At 35.4% G+C, this 26,584-nt stretch overlaps 2 protein-coding genes across 2 annotated transcripts in view; one reads left to right on the top strand and one right to left on the bottom strand.

The window, feature by feature from the left end:
• Positions 1 to 14: 14 nt before the first annotated feature.
• Positions 15 to 21,253, bottom strand: gabpa (GA binding protein transcription factor subunit alpha). Its single transcript, XM_051119632.1, is given in 16 exon segments — positions 15 to 721; positions 3,784 to 3,976; positions 5,617 to 5,662; positions 5,664 to 5,746; positions 5,970 to 6,023; positions 6,132 to 6,326; positions 8,144 to 8,371; positions 8,810 to 8,894; positions 8,988 to 9,132; positions 9,259 to 9,355; positions 17,395 to 17,503; positions 17,655 to 17,842; positions 17,993 to 18,142; positions 19,255 to 19,365; positions 19,466 to 19,531; positions 21,129 to 21,253. Coding segments are annotated over 16 exon segments (2,064 nt in total). The 5' UTR covers positions 21,181 to 21,253; the 3' UTR covers positions 15 to 459.
• A 1,702-nt stretch (positions 21,254 to 22,955) lies between these two features.
• Positions 22,956 to 26,584, top strand: part of si:ch211-160b11.4 (bone marrow proteoglycan) — a 78,398-nt gene continuing 74,769 nt past the window's right edge. Inside the window, exons 1-2 of the mRNA XM_051119633.1 lie at positions 22,956 to 23,126; positions 23,930 to 23,995. Of these exons, the coding sequence (XP_050975590.1) occupies positions 23,057 to 23,126; positions 23,930 to 23,995 (136 nt within the window). The 5' untranslated portion in view covers positions 22,956 to 23,056. The remainder of the gene's footprint in view (positions 23,127 to 23,929; positions 23,996 to 26,584) is intronic.

The following is a 26,584-nucleotide window of genomic DNA, read 5'->3' as shown; positions in this document are numbered from 1 at the left end:
CAAGACTCTGGCAATTCAAAAACCAGCTGTCTCTTTATTGCCCTCTGGTGGACAGTAAAAAGTACCTCACCTTGAGGGAATCGGACACTCGAAAATAAAAAAGAAAAGATCCTTTACAAATGGAAAATATCAAAATACACTGCCCACGTGGCTATCAAAAACATAGAGTATATACAATGGAAATATAGCCGATGCTACCCTGCAGTCAGAGAACAAGCGTACAAAAACTGAAAGCTCATACGTGATCATCTATACTTTGTCTCTCGCATCCACACACATACACACATTCGCTCTAAGCATTTTAGGGACTTGCACACGTACATACACACTCGTAACAAAGCGCACATCTGCTTACAAACCCGCTGTTTCCCACCCTGCCCAAAGTCAAATGTTGAACCCGGTTTCCTCCCATCTTAAACTTGTCTCCTGATTGGCTGGGAGTGACAAGCCACTCCCTTCTCAACTGTCTTTCTCTAAAGCCGCTGCAGCCAGAGTGACTGTGGTGACGGGCTGGCCTGTGGCCGTGGCCAGCGTGACTGTGTTGACGGGCTGGCCGAGGCCGTGAAGCTGCACCCGGGCCAGTTTCTTCTGTTCGCACTCCGTCACCAGGCTGTTGAGCTCTGCCGCGCTGTATCCGATCAGAGTCCTCAGGTCGCACACAAACTTGTAGACAAAGCGCTTGCCCTGCACTTTGCTGATCATGTCTCCGTCATAGTAGTACCTGTTCAGGCGAGACAAGATTGATGCATAGAGTTAGTGTTCTTGTTAAGTTAAGAAAAAATTAATTAATCAGAAATTAATCTGTTAATCCCACCTAACATTTAGGTTTTTAAATGTACATTTATATTGCAAGAATTTCAGACTGAAGGCGAGTATCACTGATGCCAATACTACTATATGTAACCATTGACTTGCCATTAAACATTACAATGTAATTGAGAGCTATCAATTTTTAACAAAAAAAAATAACTAATTTAAGTAAACTTGAAACAATCTTAACATAAACCCATCATAATAAATGCAGGGCTCAAAATTAACTTTTTTACTTGGGAGCACTGGTGCTCCCAAATTCAAAAAGTTAAGAGCACCAAATAAAATTTAGGAGCACCCAATGAATATTAAGGAGCACCACAACTGCCAATTGAGAGGAACCGCCAGCAGCATCCTGATGATTAATAGCTTCACCAGTCGAACCTGATCCTGAATTCTTTACCACACACTTCTTTTTAGTAATTCTTCATGGCCGATTCTGACTGCTGATGCTTTACAAACAAATGGGCTATGAACAAGATGTTTCTTTTCTCTATTACAGGTCAAACTCTCTGTAGCCATTTAAATTAGAGGCAACCACTGCATTTTTAAACTTAATCCACACAAAGATGCTGCATGCATGTGCCGTTTATTATTTAAATTAGATTACATTTCAATATCTAAAGCAAAAACGGAATGATCTGACAGACTTTAGCTTTGTGAAATTATGCTACATAAAACACCTGTGCCAAACCACACATGAAAGATAACTTACTCCAGTAATCAGGCGCTGTTTGACAGGCTTTTTAATTATTTTTTTTTAATTTTTTGAGTGTGCACGCTTTAAATGTAAGCGCATGTCAGAACAGCACGCAAATTAAATGTTAAGCGGCAAGGTTTAAAGCACATGCAAATAATGTACTTGTGTGATTGCAAATAAGTGCAGTGTTTAGTGGAATTCTGCTGCTGAGTAAACATTTGGTGTGAATGTATGTCGTGTGAGACAGAGGCGCACTGCACTGCAGCACGATAGGCTTAATTTATTTCTTCAATAATAGCAGATCGTAGGGATATTTTAATCGTCAATTGCAATTCAGTGCAAATCCAGAAGAGAAATTGGTTGAAAGAAAATGTTTGGAGCAAAAACTAGCTGGTTCCAAGTTCCAACGGAGCACAATGTGAGTGATTAACGGCTAATATATAAAATCTGCATTAAAGCTAAGAATGTAAAGATAAAGTTTAAGTTGTTATGTAACCTAATGTTGGATAGAGCGGGTCACTGTATCAGCTCACCGCAGTCATATACTGTGCAGTACTTAGCAAAAGTTTTGTAAATAAAATGAAAACAAGTCGCACCACGACAATTACTCATACTCGCACAAATGCTCCCAAATATATTTTGAGGTCGCACAGATTAAATTCCGGGAGCCTATGCGACCAAAACTGTTGCAATTTCGAGCCCTGAATAAATGTCATGCAAAATATTTTTAATGTTTTTTTGTTTGTTTTTTTTAAGTCTCTTCTGCTCACCAAGCCTGCATTTAGTTGATCCAAAGTACTGCAAAAACAGTTTGCTGCTCAAAAAACATTTATTAATATGCTGAATATAGCGGAGTAGAATTTTTTTCTGGTTTCTTTGATGCATAGAAAGTTCAGAAGGACTTCTGCAACATTATAATACATAATATGTCTTTATCATCAATTTTAATACATTTAAAGCATCCTTGCTACATAAAAGTATTAATTTCTATCATTTCTTTTCCCCCAAACAAACAATATTAAACTGACTCCAAACGTTTGAATGTTATAGTGTATAATGTTACAAAAGTTTTTGTTTTTGTTCAGATAAATGCTGATCTTTGGAGCTTTCTATTCATCAAAGAATCCTGAAAAAAAATTACTTGACTGTTTTAAATATTGATAATGATGATGATAATAATAATAATAATAATAATAATAATAATAATAATAATAATACATGTTTCTTGGACAACAAATTAGCATATTACAATGATTTTTGAAGGATCATGTGACACTGAAGACTAACGTAATGATGCTGAAAATTTAGCTTTGATCACAGCAATAAATTACATTTTTAAATATTTTCATATAGAAAACAATTATTTTAAATAGCAAAAATATTTAAAAATGCTGTCCTTTGGATCAAATAAATGCAGGCTTGGTGAGCAGAAGAAACTTCTTTAAAACGTATTAAAAAATCTTACTGTTTTGACTGGCAGTGTATTTACCTGTGCCCTTTAATAGGAAATATACAGAAGCTGAATAAAGTTATCAAACAAATTCTAAATTAAATATAGATGAATACTTAAAGCTACAAAATTACTGAGTTCCTCTTGTTTCTTTTGTTCTTTGATTAACAGACATCACCGCCACTGGGTTATTAGGTTATTTGGCTGCTATTGCTTTAAGAGCTGCCGTTGCTGAACATGATGCGGATCTGACACACATGCTCGTAGTTTAATTCGCGCTTTAATATGAAATGATACAGGCTACAGCGCACACACCTCGTTTGTGGGTGAAATTGAAGACTACATGCTACTAGCACAGTATGACAGCTGACAAGACAGGAAAATTAGCGTTTACTGACATACAGCCTGACAACATCTCATCTGACCACAGTTCACTGTTGTTCTACTGAAGCTCCTTGTCACTGTACCGTTTCCACGGTGGTTTGACTAGCTGAGGTAAAGTGGAGCGCACGACTGAAAAATCCCCCATTTGATGTGGTCATAAAGATGTTCTGCGATCAAAATGTAAATCTTGTCAAGAAAAAAAAGAAACAGAAGCAGCAGTTGTGATTGGGGTAGCCAACCCTAGCTCTGTCCTAGTCCCTGTGTTAACTACACTAAATATTTTAACGCCGTTAAACCGTAAAAATGAATCACATGCGTTAACACCAATTTTGAAAGCACTAATTTATATAAAACACGGATACAGAAAATTATTGCCGATTGCATGCTGTATCCCCTTCAAAAGCACATGAACTAGAGAGGGGAAATGAAGCACTCGCACCTGAGAGCTCTGCTTAGCTTCTCGTAGTTCATGGTGGGCTTGTTCTTGCGCTGGCCCCATTTCTGAGCTACCAGCTCAGGCTGATTAAGTTTGAATTCGCCTTCCTCTCCCACCCAGGAAATGCAGTCCCGAGAGTCCTTATCCGTCAGCAGCTCCAAGAGAAACTGCCACAGCTGAATCTGGCCGTTGTTACCTGAGAGGACATATAGCACAATCATGAGTTTTGAGTTTCAATCAGTTTTGCACATGAGGTAAACAAGAATGGACTTCTTAGCATGAGGCTTTTGCAAAATACAGAACTGAAGGAATGACTCCTATTAAATTCATGAGATGCAATTTGAATTACACACATAAACACTGTTCCACCACAGACCATAAAATGAAAAACAAAGAAGATTTGTTGGTAAGATTTCCTTTTTGTTTTTAAAAAATACATTCTAAACAAAGTTGTATTCATTAGATCAAAAATAAAGATCAGTAAAACAGCAATATTGTGAAATATTACAATTTAAAAGGTTGTTATAGAATAGAATAGAATATAGTATATAGAAATATAGACTACAGAAATAGAATGTTTTCTATTTTAATATACTTCAACATGGGTTTTTTTTCTGTCATGGCAAAGCTGAATTTTCAGCAGGCATTAGTCTTCAGTTTCATAGGATCAATTATTTTATGATGATCAATGATTTCAAATATCATTCTAACATGCTAATTTGGTGCTCAAAAACATTTTTAATTTTTATCATTGTTGAAAACAGCTGTTCTACGCATTCTGTGATACATATTTTTCAGGATTCCTTGAGGAAAAGTTTGAAGAATTAGTTCACTCCTAAAATTAAAATGTCCTGATAATTTACTCACCCTCACGTCATCCAAGATGTTTATGTCTTTCTTTCTTTAGCCGAAAAGAAATTAAGGTTTTTGAGAAAAACATACCAGAATTTTTATCCATATAATTAACTTCAATGGTGATCAGTGGGTTGAAGGTCAAAATTGCAGTTTCAATGCAGCTTCAAAAGGCTCTACACGATCCCAGCCGAGGAATAAGGGTCTAGCGAAATGATCGGTCATTTTCTAAAAAAATACAAATTTATATACTTTTTAACCACAAATGCTCACACACTAGCTCTGTGATATGCGTCTATGACTTTACATAATCATGGTGAAAAAAAGTGATGCAATGGTTAGTTCTTCATCTCCAAAATGCGTGAAGTCGTGGACCCAGAGCTAGTGCACAATGAGCTTTTGTGGTTAAAAAGTATATAATTTTATTTTTTTACAACCTGACTGATCGTTTCGCTAGATAAGACCCTTTATTCCTCAGATGGGATAGAGTAGAGCCCGTTGAAGCTACACTGAAACTGCAATTTGAACCTTCAACCCACTGAGCCCCACTGAAGTGCACCGTATGGAGAAAAAATCCTGGAAAGTTTTCCTCAAAAACCTTAATTTCTTTTTGACTGAAGAAAGAAAGACATGAACATCTTGGATGACATAGGGTAAGTAAATTATCATGATATTTTAATTCTGGAGTGAACTAATCCTTTAATAGAACAACATTTATTTGAAATACAATTTTGTTTCATATATATAACATTAAAGTCTTTACTGTCACTTTTGGCCAATTTAATTTAATTTACGTTAGAACTGTAATTTAAATTTTTAAAAAATGAATTACTGATATCCTCATCATTATTATTATTACATGATATAATCTAATATATTGTAAATAACTAAATGTAATTTCCACTAAAAATTAAATGTATTATTAAAAACTACATTTACACCACTTGATAATATAACATATCTGTTGTATTTGTTTACATGTACCTGTGCGGTTGCCAGGGGAGCTGCGCTCCTCTCCTGAGATACGGGGGGGCTCGGGGTGTTTTGTTGTGCTTCATCACCTTAATGGCTGTAGGTGTGGCCTGTTGCACAGGGGCAGGAATGATCTGCACAGCTGGAGAATATCAAGAAACTGTGTTACCCAGAAGACCAACACACGCTCCTTTCATTGAAAAGCTTAAGTGCTGCCTAGAGACACAAACTGCCCTTCAAGCAAGTCATGTGCAGGTTATACAAAAAGTGTTATTCAAGAAGGTACTCAAAAGGTGCTTTTGTTGATAAAATAGAGCAGAAGCAACTGCAAAAACAGACAAGATTTAGGATCTACTGATACTCACGTTGATCAATGGTGACTGTTGCTTCCTGACCCTGATCCTGACTCGCAAGTACATCTGCAAAGAGCATTAACGAGATTAAAAACAAGCTCAAAGTATTGTGATAGAGAAGGGTTTGTGGGTGAACACACACCACACACACTCTCTTTCCTTTGCCGAACTTACACTTGCGTAGAAGCTCCAGGTGGCTCCACAGGATCTCTCCGCTGGGCACTCTCTGAAGGAACTCCTCCTGGCTAAAACCGCAGAGCTGGCGGCCGGGAATGTGAATGCCACCCACCTCCATTTCCTCAATGCCAAACTCTTTCATAACCCAAACTGCCCAGTGGATAACCTGATCTGCTGTCCACTGCACCGGGTCTAAAAGACAGATACACAAAGCTTATTAAATCATACTGCTATCTGACAATAAAAACATACTGCAGCATTTACCAAACTGAATATTATTATAGTACATTTGTAATGCGATGTAGAAAAACCCAACACATGGTGAAATTTTACCTTTTTTAGGTTTTGAGGCCATATTAAAGCTGGGTTCAAGCCCTTTCCAAAACTGTTTTTATTTTGTCCATATGTAACATAACTAAAGCTATGGCTATGTTAAGTTAGCTGATAGCTATGGTTTTCAGGAATGTAATTTTGAGAAAAACGTTAAAAAAACGATTTAAAGTGAGACGGCTTTCACTTTCACTTAACAGGTTTAACGAGAGCTGTCTGTCAAGTCAGGAGCGCTATACTGCATCATTACACAAACAGACTAACGTCTGTTTTCCATTGTTTATCATTGGCATAGTCTCCAAATTTTTGATCACCCCTTGTATGTTTAGATAGCACAAATAATGTACCTTGTAGTTTACATTTAGAAAAGCAAGCACTGTGCAACTGTTCACACACTGTGCGCATAACAGACCGGACTCCTTCTCTTTAGCAACTTCATCATCTGATCCTTCATCTCTGGAAGTGAAATAGCCCATTATATCATTGTTTAGGGCATCACCAAGATTGAGCAGATTGAGACACGTAAGATCGTTTAAGTGAGAAGCTACAGTACTTCAGACTGCGTTGTTGTGCTCCGCCAACTCACAACATTAAAAAAATAAATAAACAAAAATGCGCATGACGTAGTTTACAGAGGACCTACAGATAGGTTACGTGGTTTATTTTGATAGGTTAACTGTTTTTGTGGTGTTCTGAGAAAGCACCTCCGCAGTGCATTCTTAACATAAGAGAAAGACAGTCATTTCTGCTTGCTGCAATAAATGACTATTTTTATGCAATAAACAACTGAATTTTGCCAAAATATTTTCAAAGAAATAAATAATAATAATACTAATAATAATAATAATAATAGACATTCAACCTATTTTTCAAATTTTTCTAATATTATTCGAAGACTGGAGTAAGGCTGCTTGAAAATTCCTCTTTGCCATTACACAAATAAATTCCATTTTAAAACATTAAAACAATAAAAAGAGTTCATTTAAAATGTATTAACATTGTACACTACTGCTGCTTTACTGTCCTTATCAAATAAATTCAGCACTGGCATGCATAATAGACTTATAATAATTGAATCTTACCAACCACTGGTGAAAGTACCCGCTTTTTATCGTGTTCGCACTGCAGGAACTATGAACATATTTAGTTCTAGGGACTCTAGGTTTTAAAACAGTTCTATAGGAACTACCAGTGACGTAAGTGTACGCTGACTGGCCAAACCCCTACAAAACACCAGCTACCTGGCATTTACCTCAGCCATGATGATATGTAACACTGCAGTTGCCATAGGATTTTTAGTCAGATTTTAATGCTCTTTTAATCGTGTAAATTGTGCCTTTATATTAATTTATCTCCATTATCACAAACCGCACATCATACAACAAAAAACGCTCGGATCACGACATCCTCCATTCAGCAGTTGTTGACGTTCATAAATGCAGTGAATAAAGACATCGCTGTCGGCCACTTCTGAGTTACTGCTGCCGGTGCGAATGCAACCAAGAAAATGACCAGAGGGGGAAATTTGTTCTCTAGAAACTACCATATGCTGGTTAGGTCCTAGAACTGAGTTCTTAGTGGTGTGAAAGCACCTAATATTTATGCCTATACCCTTTTACAAGATCCATAAAATATTTAGATTTAACTCTGAAGCATGTTAATATCAATGGGATACTAACCATAGGGAATGTTCAGTCGAACCTGTTCCTTGCGGTACCCTTCCAATGCGGCCGCCCAGCGGGTCACCTGCTCTGAAGTCTCATCAGGAATGGCGGCTCGCTCTACTGCAATCACGTGTCCATCCTCCACGAGATGGGCTTCCTCGCCAGCAGCCGCATCTGGATCGATCACCACCTCCACAGTCTCTACTGGTTTCACAATCTCCAGAATATTCAATTTCTCTTCACCTAGAACAGACCACAAAACCACAAGCAAGTCAAGTTAATGTTCATTTTTCAATATCGCTGTAAATGGATAGTTGCCGCATAACTTTTTTTTTAATGAAGATCTATCTTAGGATTTTATTCATATGAATGTATTATGGAAACTATATCTTATATAACTCGTGATTTAATTTCAAGTTTTCCCACTTTTCCACTAATTCATTTTAAAGGGTCTTTGGTGTGATTATTTTTTTTAAAAAAAAGTGCACATAGTCTCTCAATTACTCTGAGCTCATAAAAGCTGCATGCATAATTATAAATGAATTAGCTAAGTGCTGTTTAAAATGCAGCACGTCACCCCACAGGACATGTCAACTACCCAAATATTTTCATTTGTCTGAAGGGCATGTTGACAAGTTGAGATTTGTCCAACAGCAATATGAGATCATTGTAAACTGTTACCCTGCTTCGTGACAATCTGCACGCTGAGCTGTACTGTGCCATCTGTCTTCACTCCTTGATCGAACAGGCTGTGATCAGGATGCAACTACATGAGAAAAGGAGCAGTGACAGGGAGTGAAGCACTTAGCCTATGAATACACAAATAACATTGCATTAATATAAAAAAAAAAACACATACTAGGATATCCTGCAGACAAATGTCATATCCATCCAGCGGGACCTGAAGACGAGGCTCCAGTAACTTTTTCAGGTTACCAATCGGCTCATTGATGTCAATGTCTTGAGTAATCAGTTCAGCCGCTGTGATGGTTTGCTCCTCGATCCTGACATTTGATCACATGAAACAGATCATGTCACATGCACAAGACACACATTGCACAAAGAGATGATTCCTCTAAACACATTAAACCGAGAAGGAAAAAAAGGGAAGAGAAAAACAGCGCACTTACCCTTCCTCTAGGCACTCCTGTTTCTCCCGTCCATCAATCTCAATTTCAATCATCTCCTCTGTCTCACTTTTTGACATCCCTTCAACTCCTTGTTTAACTATAAAGCAAATACAATAAAAATATAAAAATTCTTAATTTTATTTTTTTTTGTCTGTTAATCACAAGAAAGTTTACAATTATCAATAACACTTTACAATAAGGTATCGTTTGTTAACGTTGGTTGAAGCATTAACAATGAGCATTCAATTTTTACAGAATATGTTTATATTATAGTTTATATAAATACAACTGTCCATTGTCTGTTCATGTTAGAACAGTGCATTTACAGATTTGATTTTTAAAATATATTAGTATTAGTAAATTTTGAACAGTAACTAAGATTAATAAATGCTGTAGTAGTTCATAGTTAGTTCATGGTAACGAAGGTTAACAAATAACACCCTGTTGTAAAGTGTTTCCTGATTATACTTATAATAATTATTAAATTAAATAGTTAATTTGACATTATTTTAGCATTATAATAAACACACAGTCATACAAAACATACAAACGTGACTTAAAGTCACTAAACGGTCAAGTTAACGCACTCCGGCGGTCTAAGAAGTCTCTGAAGTCCAATAAACTCTAACGCAACACCGAGGCTTTGCTTGAGAACAGGCCCACCATGGCATTTTCACCACTTCTGCTGTCTTATTAAACTCAAGAGGCGCACTTATTTATTAAATATGCAATTCACTCGGTCACCCGTTTATTATTTTAGTGTGTGGATTTAAACGCAATATTTTATTAATATAATTTCCACCAGCCACTGGGTGGGAAGACGACGCGCGAATCGATACAAACGCAGTTGCCATGTTGGAGTGCTTTTGGGTTTCGTAATATAACCGCAAATTTGAACGTAAAAGACGACTTTTTAAAACTTCAGAAACTTTCAGGGGTAGCTACACATCAAGACTTTTGATTCTGGAAAGTTAAAACGGAAATGGAAGAAACGGAAACAAAACAAGAGAAGGGCAGATGTAAAAGCAGCCGGAAATCCTGGCCGAAGTCACGGCGGCTGACAGACTTCCGAAAACAGCCGTGCGACTGAAGAAACGGACGGAAACATCACGGTGTTTAATTACGCGCTTCGTGCGGAATATAATGTCCACGGCAGGTACGATCACGGATGGAATATGTATGTATACCTGGCCTCTTTGTTAGCTGCTTAGCTTATGCTGACGAAAGACAGAGAGACACGCCTGGTTGAACTGAATATCTGCTTGCGCGGACAGCTTGCGCTAACTTTTATGAAAAGTCGTGCGTTTGTTTCTCACGACGGAGTTATATGCGTCGACGATATATTTCGATCAAAACGGATGCATTTTGAATTATCCAGAATGAAATTACAAATATGTTCACCTACTGCTTGTCGGATGTGAGCGGGCTGGGTTATTGTCGATTCTGTTAGCACTCCAGCTAGCTCTGTTTCCCCTCAGGATGCTAACAGTTAGCTCGCACAGAAAGCGGGAAAACTGACACGCTTATAACCTCACGCATATGTAACTTACTCATTTTGTCCGCATGTATTTCAGATAAATTAGTGTTGCGGCCAAACGTACCTCTTTATCCCGGTCAGTAAGTGCTGTGTTGGAGTTTTGCGCACTAAAGCTGGGTGTCAGGCTATAGTTTAGTGTGTGTGCTAATAAGTTGAGTGAATGTTCATGCTGGTTTTTGGTCAACATTGCATTGGGGGCGGGGATGAGCAGGAGGCCTCGCTGCCCACTGACAGCAACATGTACTCCCCACTCTGTGCATTTTTTTAACCATATATCATAATTTACATGGGTTTTTATTTGGTTATTTGTGTCTAATGATAGGCAGCAGCAGATGACGGAATGTGTTGTCTTTTAACAGCGCCTTAGTGTAAAAATCGACGTATTATTCGATAATTATGTAAATACACATATGTCATACTTACACTCAGTGTATATGTATATTCATTTGTTTTATTTGTATTTCTATGTTTATCATGTTGTTGTTATATGTGTATATATGTAACCCAGAGCTCATTGAAACCACAAATAAAGCACATTGTATTTTTAAGAGTGATTTTACTTTTTCCTGCTGATGGACATGACACTGCTGTGACTCTTCAAGTAAATTTTTCCAGCTTAATGGACGTTTTATGTTTAAAGAGATGGATGAGACCATTAACTGTCTTGAAGCTGATGAATAAATAATGAATAAACAGAACAAACGTCTTTACCACTGAAAGTACAGTTGAAGTCCAAAGTTTACATACGCCTTGCAGAATCTGCAAAATGGTAATTATTAAAATAAGAGGGATCATACAAAATGCATGTTATTTTTTTTTTATTCAGTACTAACCTGAAGAAGATATTTTAACATAAAAGACATTTAGAAGGAAAAACAATTGCATTAAGAAATTAAGAGAAAACTTTTTGAATTTGAAGATCAGGGTAAGCACTTAATTTTTAATTTTTATATATATATATATGATATTTAGGCAAAATAAGAAAAATGTGCACTGTTCAGAAGTTTACACCCCTGCTTCTTTAATGCATCGTTTTTTCCTCCTGGAGCATCAGTGAGCATTTAAACCTCAAATACACAAAAAAAAAAAATCGGAAAAACCAAAGAATCTGTTCAGGACAGACATGGGACTCATGAACAGCTATCAAAAAAAAAAAAAAAAAAAAAAAAAAAAAACTGAAAACTGCTGTGGATCATTCAGGTAACAACAGTATAAAGAATCAAGTGTATGTAAACTTTTGAACAGGGTAATTATTTTCTCTTGTGGACTATATGTAAATGTCTATTATGTGAACAAAAAATAACATGCATTTTGTATGATCACTTTTATTTTGGTCAAATAATTAACATTTTGCAGATTCTGCAAGGTGTATGTAAACCTTTGACTTCAACTGTATATGCTACAACTTTTTAATCTGTATAAGAAAGGGAATAAATATTGCAGTGGAGCGTGAATTTTGAACTTTGCAATTTTATTTTACAAATCAGTTAATGTAACAAAACACCGAAACAATTAGTTTTTGGAGACACTGCTGGTTGATTTGAGCCACTCATCAGCTAAACCAAAACGTTAAATAAGCTCAGACACATTGTTTAACTCACATAGAAAATGTTAAAGGGACGGTTTGATCGAAAATTAAAAATCTGCCCATATTTACAGACTCTCATGTCATTTTATACCTGTACAGCTTTGTTTTTTCTGTGGAACAAGATATTTTTCAGATTTTTTTGTGACCCTTATCGATGGAAGCCAATTCTTCAGAATATCTTATTTTCTGAGTCACAGAAGAAAGTAAGTTATATAGAGGTTTGGAAGGACATGAGGGTGAGTAAATGATGATAGAACCTCATTTTTTGGGGGATGAACTTTCAGTGAAAAACACCTATCATTAGACAACAGACAATACTTCTGAATAAAACATGTAGAAACAAGTCAAGGTGCTTGTGAATCATTTCTACAAAACATTGATTGTATGATGATTAATAGATTTTAGAGACATCCTGAGACACGTCAAACTTGTTTCCGCCCAAATTAAGTGGACCATCACATTTGTAGTTGGGCCTCTATGCTCAGTGGCTTGATGATTGAAACCACTGCCTGAACCTGAGTAGGACAAATCTAGTATGAAATAGTGCAACTTTTACAATATCTACAGTTGAGGTCAACAGTTTACATACATCTTGCACAATCTGCTAAATGTTAATTATTTTATCAAAATAAGAGGGATCATACAAAAGGCATGTTATGTATTATTTAGTACTGAACTGAATAAGATATTTCACATACAAGATGTTTACATATAGTCCACAAAAAAATATTAGTGAATGACCCTGTTAAAAAATGTACATACTTGATTCTTAATACTGTGTTGTTACATGAATGATCCACAGCTGTTTTTTTGTTTAGTGATAGTTGTTCATGAGTCCCTTGTTTGTCCTGAACAGTTTAACTGCCTGCTTTTTGCTTCAGATAAATTCTTCAGGTCCCACAAATTCTTTGGTTTTTCAGCATTTTTGTGTATTTGAACCCTTTCCAATAAAGGCAAAATAAGGAAAATGTACACATCTTTATTCTGTCTCTCCTAATGCATTATGTTTCCTTCTGGAGCATCAGTGAGCATTTGAATCTTCTCTAACAGTTGCATATGCATCCCTCAGTTGTCCTCAGTGTGAAAAGATGGATCTCAAAATCATACAGTCATTGCTGGAAAGGATTCAAATACACAAAAATGCTAAAAAAACAAACAAAAAAAAACAATAACTTGTGGATTCTGAAGGATTTTTCTGTTACTAAAAAGAAAATACAAAGCTGTGGATAATTCAGGTCAAAGTATTAAGAATCAAGTGCATGTGAACTTTTGAACAGAGTCATTTTTATAAATTAAGCTGTTATTTTCTCTTGTGGACCACATGTAAACATCTTTTATGTTAAATATCTTATTCACGTCAGTACTAAAAAAATAACACACATTTTGTAAAATCCCTCTTATTTTGGTTAAACAATCAGGATTTTGCAAGGTGTATGTCAACTTTTAACCTCAACTGTATAAACTGTATAAAGTAGTTTGTGAGAAGTCAGATATGAGACAATTAAAATACTACACTGTATCTAAAAATAAATGAATACTCTGAAATTGAAAAATAAAAAGCTTTTTACAGTAGTACAAAAGAAACAGCAGAGATTAATCATAATGTAGGTCTGTTGTGAATTGATCAGCAGTAATGGACCTCAACACCAGAGGGCGTGTTTTCTACTCTGATCAGAGCAAATTATACATATACAAGTGTACTTGATTTAATATAAGGCTCTGTGGTCTTCGAGGTCAGTTTTATTCACTTCTTTTAACCAAGCGCTGTCCAGTATATGCACATTCTTCATAGCACAAAGGATTGTGTGTGTTTGTAGCGTCTCGGCTGAGGAGAGAGATGAACAATGAGATGTAGACTAGCCATTATTATGCTATTTGACTAGTGAGTTATCAATGTGAAACTTAAAGACTTACATCTGGTGGGTTATAGCTGGTCTTTGTTCGGCTGAAAAATGAAACGAAAAAACACTTTGTTTCTAATGGACTGTTACTTATTATTCTTATAGTTTAGAGTGCATTAAAAATACTGTTTAAGATTTACCTTTGTTTTGTTTCTTCTTTACTCTCTGTTGGTAAATTTGAGAGTAATGTTAGAAGATAAAGACAAGACATATTTCAAAGTTAAACAGCCTATTTAGATGTTTCAATAAAGTGGTACTCACTGCAGCAGCAACGACAGCACCTTCTTCTGCAGCACACACAGATGGCCACACAGCAGGAGAGGAGCAACAGAAACGCTCCCACTTCTATGGCTATAACTATTGTCATATTCAGCTCAACTGCAACAGAGCATGTCAAACAGATATTCATCTGTCCAATTATTACGTCAGTCAAGGGTTTTGTGGGAAAAAAACTGAGTTTTCCACTATCTCTCTGACCTTTTGAGCTAACCCGCATGTTTTGGTTGGCATCTAAAAGCTATGAGTAATGTGTTTTTGCTGTGGACAAAATGATCCCAAACAGAAACAACATTATACCATATACCATTCATTTTTTTGAAGTTCCTTATGCTCTTCAAGGCTGCATTTATTTAATCAAAAATAGGTAACACTTTATTTTAAGATGTACTTGTTACACATATTACTATTATAATAAAATAAAAATTATGCATAATTGCATTCAAGGACCCCTAAGCCAAACCCTAATCCTAACCCTAACCATACAGTAAGTACATGTAGTTACTTAATATTACTCTGTATTTAAATGTATAATTACAGTAACAAGGACACCTTAAAATAAAGTGTAACCATAGGTTAAAATGTCAAGAAACATTTCTGATTATTAACAATGTTGAAAACAGCTATGCTGCTTAATATTTTTAAGAAAACAGTGATACATTTATGTAATGTCTCTCTCATTTTTTATCAAATTAATTCATGCTTAATAAAAGTATTTATTTCTTTCCCAAAAACCCTACTGCCCCCAAAATATTTTTCTTTTAATTCCCAAATTAAAACATGTTTAGTCAGCCTCAGAAGCACATATAGATGTTTTCTACTACTGTATTACTACTGTAAAGGGTAAGTTCACCCAAAAATAAAAATGATGTCATTAATTACTTATCCTCATGTCGTTCCAAACCAGTAAGGCCTTCGTCCATCTTCAAAACACAAATTAGGATATTTTTTATTAAACCTCTGGGGTTCTTCGGTCACTTCTGACCGGAATTTTTTAAATAAAAGCTTCTTTGGAATGGTACAAAACTTAGTGACTTTTATGGTACTTGGTATATGAACACACAAAAAAATTGGGGACAGGATTTGAAAAGTCTAAGTGGTCGTAAAAAAAAATAGTCACACTCAGGGCCTTCGGGTCAAAATGACCGGCCATAGGAAATGAATGGGAAATTGGCAAAAATATGAAAATACAGAGTTTTTTTGTGCATACAATCTACAAATCAGCCACAATCCAGAAAAAAAGCACACAACAGTGAAGGGGTGACTCTCTAAAACATCAGTAGTGCAAAACACTACAATACACTCACACACACACACACTTATACACACAAAAACACACACACACACACAAATGAACTTGTGTCATTTCAAAAGCTAATTTTGGGAAATGTGTGAAATAGAAGCAATCAATGTAAGAAATAAAATGCACAGCAATGAAAGCATGAGACTGTAAGCCATCAAGGTTGCAAAATAGACACACACACACACACACACACGCACACACATACACACACACATAGGGAAATATGAGACTGGTGAGACTGTAACAGAGAAATGTGAGAATATGTGAAACAAAATCAATGAATCAAATAAAAGGGAGACATTGGATCCAAAATGCAAAAGTCACACACCATGTCTCTCTCTTGAACACACACACACACACACACACACACACAGGGAAATATGAGACTGTAACAGAAGAGTTATTATTCATTGAATTTTACAAAAAATAATTTTAATGAAATGTTCAAAATAAAAAAAATTGTTATGACTGAAAGAATTGCATTTTTATTAAGTTAGAATTAAAACAATGGGTAACAAAATGCTTTCCATTGGTTCTCTTTCTAATGTAATGTTCAGGTTTGACTGTATTATAAAGTAAAACTAGCGCTTCAAATTACCAGTTAAACCAATCAAACAAACAAAAAACTTGGCAAATAATAAAAAAAAATAGTCTTTGATAATCTCATATGATATATTAAAATCCACAACCTGAAAAGGCAAAGGCAAATATGTGCAAAAACAACTAGAATTCACAAGCCCTTCTACAGAGAGCAGTACATTCATCTAGTGGTTAAAATATGATATTGCTTGATAATTATGCTCACTACACCACCAGATAGCACCTTCAAAAAATTGTTTTCTATAGGCCAGGTCTCTACTTTAAACTGAAATACAGCATTAATTAAAAAATAATAAAAATTATATATATATAAAAATGTTCTATTATATTCAAAGGGAAAAAATAGATCATAATTATTGCATAAATATTAATTATTATCATAGAATTCTCTCAAAACACCACAGTAAAAAAGAAAAAATATTATTGAACAAAAATACATTTGATTGATTTTACTGAAAAAAAAAAAAAAAATGATTTCAGGGGTCTGGGAAATCTGGTGACTGGAAAACGAAGAAAACGAAGAACCCCAGAGGGTTAAAAATCCGCGACCTTTCTGACCCTGATCTTCATAAAATTAAGGTGGAATCACTGATGTCACATGGACTGTTTTAACAATGTCCATACTAGCTTTCTGGGCTTTAAACATGGTAGATGCGTTACTGTCTATGCAGGGTCAGAAAGCTCCCGGACTTCATCAAAAATATCTTCATTTGTGTTCTGAAGATAAACAAAGGTCTTGCGCATTTGGAAAGAGGGTGAGTAATTAATGACAGAATGTTCATTTTTGGGTGAACTATCTCTTTAAGACTTTAATGTAAATGCCCTCCTAGTACATATACATTCGACTCTTTTACAGTATTTCAAAACATCAAGTAAAATTGATTTCTCATAATGTGGACCCTTTAAAATGACCAAACTGAACTTAACTTACATTCAGTAATCTTCATATGCCGGCCTGCACAACTTTTGGGTGCCCCCACCCCATTGTAGGCCTCACATCGATATTGGCCCTCATCAGATTTTGACACAGACTTGAACTTCTGCTCAAAAGTGAAGGAAAAGAAACAGTCTATATAAATCATACTCGCATGTCATGAATGCAACAAAACCCAAACAAACATAAGCAACATTTGTTAGCCATCAGGGGAAATTTGTCAGTTTGAAAAAAAATGATTTTAGCACTACACCAACCAGCGTCCCTGTTTTGGAGTCCAGGGTGTAGTTGATTTCAGGGAGATTGCCAGGATGAAGTAGTTTGTTGTCTTTGTACCAGCTGTAGGTGGCAGCAGGAACGCTCAGTTTGTCTTTACAGCGGAGCTCAGCTGAAAATCCTTTCATGACTGTTTCTGGGACCTCACATGATGGTGCATGTGGCGGCACTGTCCATGTAAAACAGAGAGTTGCATTACATGTTCATATTGCTCACTGATAGAAAGGCTGTGTTTTAGACTATTGTTGGTGCAACTGCACATGTAAATAATGAAAATAAGAGTACAAGATTGAATAATTAAAAGGATTTTCATGCCCACCAAGCACATTGAGGGTGACAGTGACCTCCCCCAGCTTAATTTTGTCCTGGCGGGCTGTGACTTCGCAATGATATGCTCCTGAGTCTTTCTGTGTAACACCACGGAGGGTCATCGTTGCCCCGTCGATGGATGCACGGCCCTTAAATGGACCTGGTAATAATAAAAGTCAGAACATTTTAAAGAAAAAATATATTTTTATCATCACAACTCTCTGAGGATTTTAGCATGGTAATGGATATGACAATGTTAATGTATTTGGTCTTGCCAGAATAGATCTGAATTGCTGCTGCTGTTGTTTATTGCTGCTGTAGATTATAAGCAAAGCAAGCACAGGAACTTACTACTGCAAATACATACGCCGATACAGGGCTGTGAGTATTTAAGACATTTACTTATGGAAGTCCATTTCTGACACTGAATAAAAATTTTAAAAAGGTAATTGTGACTTTTTTTCTCAAAATTCTGTGATACAAACTTGCAATTCTGACTTTTTTTCTCAGAATTGTAAGATACAAACTCGCAATTTTGATTTATAAAGTCAGCATTGTGATATAAACTCACAATTCTGACTTTATTTCTCAGAATTGCGAGTTTATATCTCGCAATTCTGACTTTATAACACAACTGCGAGTTAAATCAGAATTGTGTGATACAAATTCTGAGAGTCTCCTCAAAATTGGACTTTGAAACTTGTAATTGTGAGTTTATATTTCACAATTATAAGAAAAAATAATCAGACTTGCGAGATACAACTCGCATTTACGAGAATTCAAAATGGCAAGTTTTTATCTTATAATTCTGACTATTTCTCGCAATTGCGAGTTTGTATCCTGCAATTCTGAGAAAAAAACTAATTGCGAGATAAGTCACAATAACCTTTTTTAATTTTTTATTTAGTGGCAGAAACAGGCTTCCATACATACTGCTGCTGCACAAGTAGCATATATAATAATTCGTAGCAGATCTATGCAGGTGGAGCTGGGGAGGTGGAGGGTTTCAGAATAACTCTGAAAGCACGCTAGTGAATGCTAACCGACCAATTAAATGTCAAGCAGCAAGGTCTCTGGCTGCATATGCAACACGAACCAGTCAGCTTGTGCCAACCTTTTCTGACCTTAAACTTTTTGCCAAAATTTCACTAATGTGAAACAACAAAGAGAATGTAGTTTACTCATATAAATGACACACAAAGCAATATACAAATGAGAGACATGGGGAACATGGTTATAATAAATAGGGAAGTGGACAAAACAACAACCTACCTGTAAAATCCCCATCAAAATAAACATATGAAACATCTTTGCCTCTCTTTTTCCATTCAACACGCGGGTTTGTTTCTTTCTCTGTCTTGAATTCACAGGACAGGACAGCATCTTTTGCAAGGAACAGACAGAAGTGTCAAATCAATATGGTCTGAAAGCTTTTATATAACTAAACACATCCAGCTTATTATCTGAAGACTAATGAACGTACTTGTGTTTTCATGTACCTCCACTTTGGGTTTGCTTGTCGTCACAGTCACAGGATCTGAGCTGGGAACTGAAGGAGAGAGAAGATACAACTTAACACTTGAATGTTGTAACACACTACAAAAATTCCCTCCCACAGCATTTTTATAATAGCAGACAAAAATTAAACTGTCAAGACTATCGTTATATGTTTGTCCCATAGAGTTTTTGTTCAGGACAAACTGAAATGCTGGCATATAGGCTTATCTTAACCCAGAATATTTGTTTAAATGACACTGATTAGGCAAGAGTCTACGTCAGGCTTTTTTTTCTATTTTATGCCCTTACATTATATAATATTTTGGCTAATAGGAAAAATAGAGTAAACATTTCAGGAGTGAACAGATTTGATTTTCTCCTCAAATGCGAAAACTCACTAATGTTTACTCCCCACTCTGATGGTGCCAGGAACAGGGATGTGTAGGAATTTAAGTAATGGATGGATGTTCTGACACACTCTGGCTGTGTTTAGTGGGGGGTGGCAGACCAAACCAAGCCTGATAACCTCCTGAAAAACATGCACTTTTGGGGAAAGTGAGGGAAAACACTTTCCTTCATCTGCGTAAGTCCCGTTCTATAGTCCACTGGATGGGTGTACAGTAGAAAAGAACTGAGTTTCATAAAAGACTATAGCAAATAAGGCTGCAGAAGGTCTTTTTACCCAGAGATACAAAGACCTACTATGCTGCTGTAACTTAAAACCTCTGCAGCTGGAAGAGGACTGGAGTTAAAATACACAACCCACCACACAAGGTATTTAATAACCGTAACTTGCACTTAGTGGACTGAAATATGAACATTATAACAATAAAACCAGTATATTTTGTCAAAGTTCATCATTTTTAATATACATTCATATATATAAAATTGATGAGTTATATAATGCGCAAAACTTAATTTGGTTTACAGATAATAGGATCTCCACACTGGGTGGGATCAAGAATTTCTTATGGTATGTCGGGTAACCATAATCTCCATGATAATGACCAATACACAAGGAGTCCGTCAAGGGGCATCAGTGACATGAAAGGTTCCCTGCCACATCAGAGTGAAGTTCAGATCTGGACAACTTCTCACGGACATTTTATCACTTTCAAGATCTCGTGTTCAAATGCTGTTTGAGAAGTTTGTGTAAACACAGTGTTTTACAAGACCCCCACCCACCCTATCCAGACCCTCAAAGCATCCATCTCTCTTTGAAAAAGCACACACACACAACAATCACACAGTAACTTGAACCAAATCTATTCATAAAACTGATGTCAAGAAACAAACAAAATAAAACATGTAATTAAATTTAGAAAAAAAAAAACTATTTTTATAATTATTTGTAATAATTTTTAAATTAGCAGCCAATTCTAATTCTAACAAGGCACTTTAACACCTCAAAAATCATTTAATGTCAAGTAGAAATAACATAAAAAAGAAAATTATTAACAGATAGGCTAAATATACATTCAAATTATTGATGAATGTTTTCCACATTATTGATGAATGTTTTCCACTCTCCTCAGAGTTCCTACCATTTCATTTAGGGTAAATTCAGTTTCTTTCTTTTAAAATGTCCAGAACACATGAACTAAAGATCGTTAGGTAATGAAAAACACAAACATTATCAATACACTTACTGTAGAGCAGCATGAGAAGAGCGGGAAAGGTTAGTATGTGTGTTGTGCTCATCTTCAGATTGTCCGGCTGGAGTGCGTGGAGAGTCTGATGTGTTTCTTGCTTTTCGGAAGTTCTTCAAGATGATCTGCGCGCTCTCGACAGAACGCTGCGCGCGCACGGCGCAGATGCTCTGAAACATGTGTCGACGATCTCCATATGAGCGACGTTTGTATACGATAAAATGGTTTCTTATCATGGTATTCTCTGTAGGTAAGCGTGGTAACCACTTTTTTTCCGTAAATATAAATAAACACATTTCCTTAAAACAATGTAGCTTTCTTTCACACGTCTTTCTATAATTTTATTTACTTTTTAGGACGACGGTGGATTACATCACATTACTTTTGTGCTATGCACTGTAAAACAGTTTGTCTATAACTTAAAGTATATTCATTGTTTTTATTTAATTGAAGGGTATAATTTAATATGATTGATTCAAATGAAAGGGACCACGCTCTTAAAGGGATAGTTCGTCCAAAAATAAATTCTGTCATTTTCGGAACACAAATTAAGATATATGAAGCATGTCACGTGGACTAGTTTAATGATGTCTTTACTACCTTTCTGGGAACTTTTTTAACTGTTTGCAGGGTCAGTTGTTTCATGAAAAATATCTTTCTTTCCAAAGGTGAACAAAAGTTTTCGAATTTCATCATAATGACAGAAATTCCCTTTAAGATGCAGGTAAACATTCGGACTGGAAAAAAAAGAAAATGATCAAAAACAGTTTGTAAAAGTGCTGGAGATTTATGTTTTATTAGTTACCCTTTCAAGAAATTATGCCTGACATAACAGTTGATTTGTCTGTCATAATTCTGAAGAATATTTACTCTGGCAATTAAGATAGTAGTTTTACTGTTGTTCTTCTTTGGGTTTAAGGTTTCATATGAACAGGGATGTATTGTTTTGCGTGCTTTTGAGACCTCACACTCACTGAGTGGCTTGTGGGTATAACACTTTTGACAGCTGCTTTCTCCACTGTATCTCTTTTTCACTCAGTGTGACATGGCATTTTGATATAACACCTGTCCACATAGTGTCAGTTGCTGTGCTGTTGTCAAATCTACACATGATGTTAGCCATACAGGCCTACATGCTCCCCCACAGATGTGCCCAACAGAAACACACCATTCAACTGTTATTAGTGTGGGAAAATGTAATAGTAGTGATAAATAAAGAGTCTGTATATTCAAACATTTGGCAAGAAGTGCATAGAGACCACATAATTAGGGTGACCATATGTCCCCCTTTTTTTTTTTTTGGACTGGATTTTTTTTTTTTTTTTCCTGGACAGGATTTGTAAGTTGCCTTAAAAAATCTGTGTTTTGGCTTTGCTTTCTTATGTTATTTCTATATAGTTTGACCAATAGTGCATGCAGGTTCATACACAATTGACCAATTGTGGTGTACGAGAAGCAAGAAAACAAGATCTACAGAGAATGGTCAAAGCATGCAAATACACATAAACATAATATATGATGTCTGTCAAGAGCACATCAGTAGAAAAAAACAAAGCCAAAACCCAGAAGCAATTTGGAAAACCCATCCAAGACATGTCTGGAAAAAAGTGATCTTACATACTCACCATAGCACAATATACATAATATAGGCTAACATAACATCAGAAAGTAACCCACCAAAAAAAGACTGTTTCTCAGACTAGGACTAATAAATATAAGGCAACCTAACAAATCAAGCAGAAAAAAAAGTCCAAAGTTTGAGTGATTGCAGACTTAAGTGATTGTACTCTGAGCCTCAAAGCAAAAAAACAAACAATAATGCAATATTATGAGGTCTGATTTAGATACAACCCGATACAAGCATGTGATGGCAACAGCTATTGTACTCTCAGAAACGTGACAAGGCAAAGGCCATAAAACTGCCCTGCATGTCTTTTATAAGAAGCACTGAGAGAAACGCAGGCGAAGAGTCAATACAGACCAACAAGATCAACATTGGTAAGCACACACATATTTCTGAAAAATAACTATCTTTATTTCTTTTTTCGTTCTTTCTTACGCTAGCAGTGACTTTTGATAGTTTTATATTAATTGTGATAATCACAGTTCATAATGATCTAACCCTTAAATGTGTTTAAATGTGACCTAACTTGTTTTAGTTGATTCAGTGATGTGAACTAATAATTAACTGTTAATGTAAATAATATTTTCTTTCAGTGTACCCTAGAGAAAAATAAATATACTAAAATGCATTTAAAATACATTTATTTCATGCCAAGTATACTACAAATACATTTACATATTATGTAGGCTACTTTAAAATACCCTGCAATTGTACTTTTAGTATACTAAACTGGTATATTTAAAGTCTGCTAAATTGGAACAACAATTTTTTTACTTAATACACTTTAATTGTGTGGAAGTAGCGCTGAAGTCCAACTAAAGATATATTTAAGTATATTTGATTGAGCTAAAGTGGAACTATTGCAAGTATACTTTAGGTACACTTTAAATATTTTGTATTTAACCAATATTAGACCAATATTATTTAAAGATCATACAATCCTCATCAACAGTGACATTAAAACATATACAGCGATATGTCAGTAAATATGTTAATAGACTTGAACTGTACTTAGTATAAAATAAATGCATTTTAAATCTTTTACTTTTTTATTAGGGTACTCTAGTCCCCTCTTAAATAAAGAGGGTTTTTATGAATTACAGTCACTAAAAACTTCATTAGTTGAAAACTAAATGATTGACTTATGTTGATTTATTATTTAATCATCTTATTGCAGAAAGCAATTCTTTGGGGATTTTTGACAAGATGAGAAAATTACTCTTTCTGGTTCTCACCATAACAGGTATGACCTGTGCTCTAGTTGCATATCATTCAAACACAAACATACAGTTAATATTAACTGTGTTAGTTTAATATTTAACAATGTGTCCTATACTCTTGTCCATTTATTGTAGCTTTCTGTAAACACTGTTGTAAGTGTTTGTGTGTGTGTTTTGTAAATAATTAATTTGCTTGTTTATGTTAAACCATGCTCTTTTGAGAGTGGAATAGCACAATAGTGCATCCTATTTTTTTAAAACGTGGAGGGTATACTAACACCTTAACCTACATATTTTTAATCTTCAACAAAATTTTCTGCTTTATTGAACTAGTCATTATTGGTGAAAGCTCTGAATATCTAACAATCTTTAAAGTGGCAAATAATTATATTTTATCTCTAGATTGAATAACATTATTACTTCCTGATCACAATTAGCTTCTGTAGCTTTTGCCGGTCCACCAGTTCAGGATGAGAAGCTTCCTGATGAAGTGGTGAAGGTGCCAGTGGTTGAAAAAGAACCGACAGTAGAGCTCACAGAAGCAGAAACAGGTCAACTGATGCAAGATGAAGCTGTTGCAGATTCGTATGGTGGAGCCTGATTCAGTGCTGCTGGAGCCAGAGACAACAGAGGAGCACAGAAAACCAGAAGAGACACAAGTGATGTTGGAGGAACCTGTGCTAGAGGCTGATTACTTGCCTAAAGAGACGCCAGAGACAGAACTAGAGCCTGAGCCGGAAATAACTGCCATTCAGACAAACAGAAACATTGTACCTGTGGAGGAAGCTGAAACAGAGTTAGAGTCTGAAACTAGTATAGAGGTGGAAGATGAGAGAAAAGAAAATGTAGTAATAGAGGAGCCTACACTTGAGGCTGATTATATAGTGTTTGAAGATCCAGAAATGCAAATGGAACCTGCACTGTAAAAACTAAAGGCTCCTGGAGGCACCTTTTGGGGTTCTTCACATTGCCCACCAGCAGAACCGCCTGTAGAACTTCGAGGCACCCCTTCAAAAGGGGCAGTACTTTGAGGAACTTTAAAGATTCCTAGTGGGACCCTTTAATTAAGAATGGTCAGGAACCAACTTTGGTGCTTTGAGGCACCTTTTAATAAGTAGTTTTTTTTTTTTAACAAATCTAATTACTTACATATTTAATTCAAATTTAATGTACGAAGCAATCAATGATCTCTTTTTTCCTGTTCTAAATGGAAGTTACAGATTGGGAAAATTCACACAGGACATTTTAAGAAAACTGATTAGCCTCAAGACAGCTGTATCCTGAACAGCCAACAGACACAGCAGGGAAAATAGTGCACTTTAGTGTACTTTTAACTGCTTTTTTGTAGAATGTTGAATAGAACACAGGCATAGTAAGGTCAACTCATGTCGGCAAGATTGTCAAGTAGCTCATCAGGAAAATCAGCAATTCTGCTCCCACCAAATGGGTCTCCTGTAATTACCATAGTTGGTGTGAGATTCTGTGTAGGCAAAATATTTACATTTATTCAGCTTTTATTTAAAGTATCTTAAAAATTAGGAACATTACAATATCCCATACAGTCCAGCAGGATCATCATGTAACAGGTAGGGCAGGGCAAGTCAAGGATTCCTCAGAAGAAAATAAAACGAAAAAAAGTGTTAAGAAACTATATATTACTGAATATGTTTTAGAAGTGTTTCTGATGTTTTTCTGCAATTGTTCACTTATTTACACCTTCAACTGCTGAATAAAAAAGAATATGTGGATAAAAAAAAATCATTTAATTATAAACTGGTTCATTCAATTTAGTGTAACAGTGTATATAAGACTGGATTCATATATTATTTTGAATTAGGCCTACCTGAAACACTTTTTCAGTTATTTCAAAGTAAAAAAAAAAAAAAAAGAATACTTACATTAGTGCTGCTCAGTGAACTAAGAGAACTAAAGGATAAAAGCATTTATATATGTGTGTAAATGAATCAAAAAATAAGTAGGATATTAGATATAACATTGATGGGTAGTGATTTAACAAACGTAAGCGACAACAAATACTTCAGAAATTCAGAGAATTGCATTGAGTAAAAGTGACCATAATGAGTAAAGCTGACTAAAAATCATTGAAAATGATTGTTATTAATAGTCCCCATTTCGTCCCACAAAGTTAATTAGATTCCTTAGAATCACAGCTATTAAATTAGCAGTTAAAATGGTAAAACAAACACTTATTTAAAAATATAAAACATTTAAAAATATAAAAACATATTGTTTTTTAAGAGTGTAGGAATGTGTGTACAAATAGCAGACCTACATTTGTATATTTATTTTGGATCCTTTATTCACCTACTAGAGAGTCATGCACAGGGGTTGTTTCTTTGAGGAAAGGATGCCATGCCTCACACATTTTCTTCTTCTTGACAACAGCATAAACAATTATTCTTATTAAATTAACTGTTAAAAATTGTTTCTGAATAATTGAAACTTGAAACTTATTTCATTAGGGAAAATATAAAAATTATAAATATTACTCTTCTTATTGTTATAATTAGCGTATATTTTAATAAATGTGTTGAGCAATGTTAATTCAGTAATATTTTTTACATTTGCTTTAAAGTTTGATTGATTTAACA

The sequence above is a fragment of the Labeo rohita genome, chromosome 9 (genome assembly GCF_022985175.1).
Source record: "Labeo rohita strain BAU-BD-2019 chromosome 9, IGBB_LRoh.1.0, whole genome shotgun sequence".
In the NCBI taxonomy this organism is placed as follows: domain Eukaryota; kingdom Metazoa; phylum Chordata; class Actinopteri; order Cypriniformes; family Cyprinidae; genus Labeo; species Labeo rohita.
This window is presented reverse-complemented; position numbering and strand designations above follow the sequence as displayed.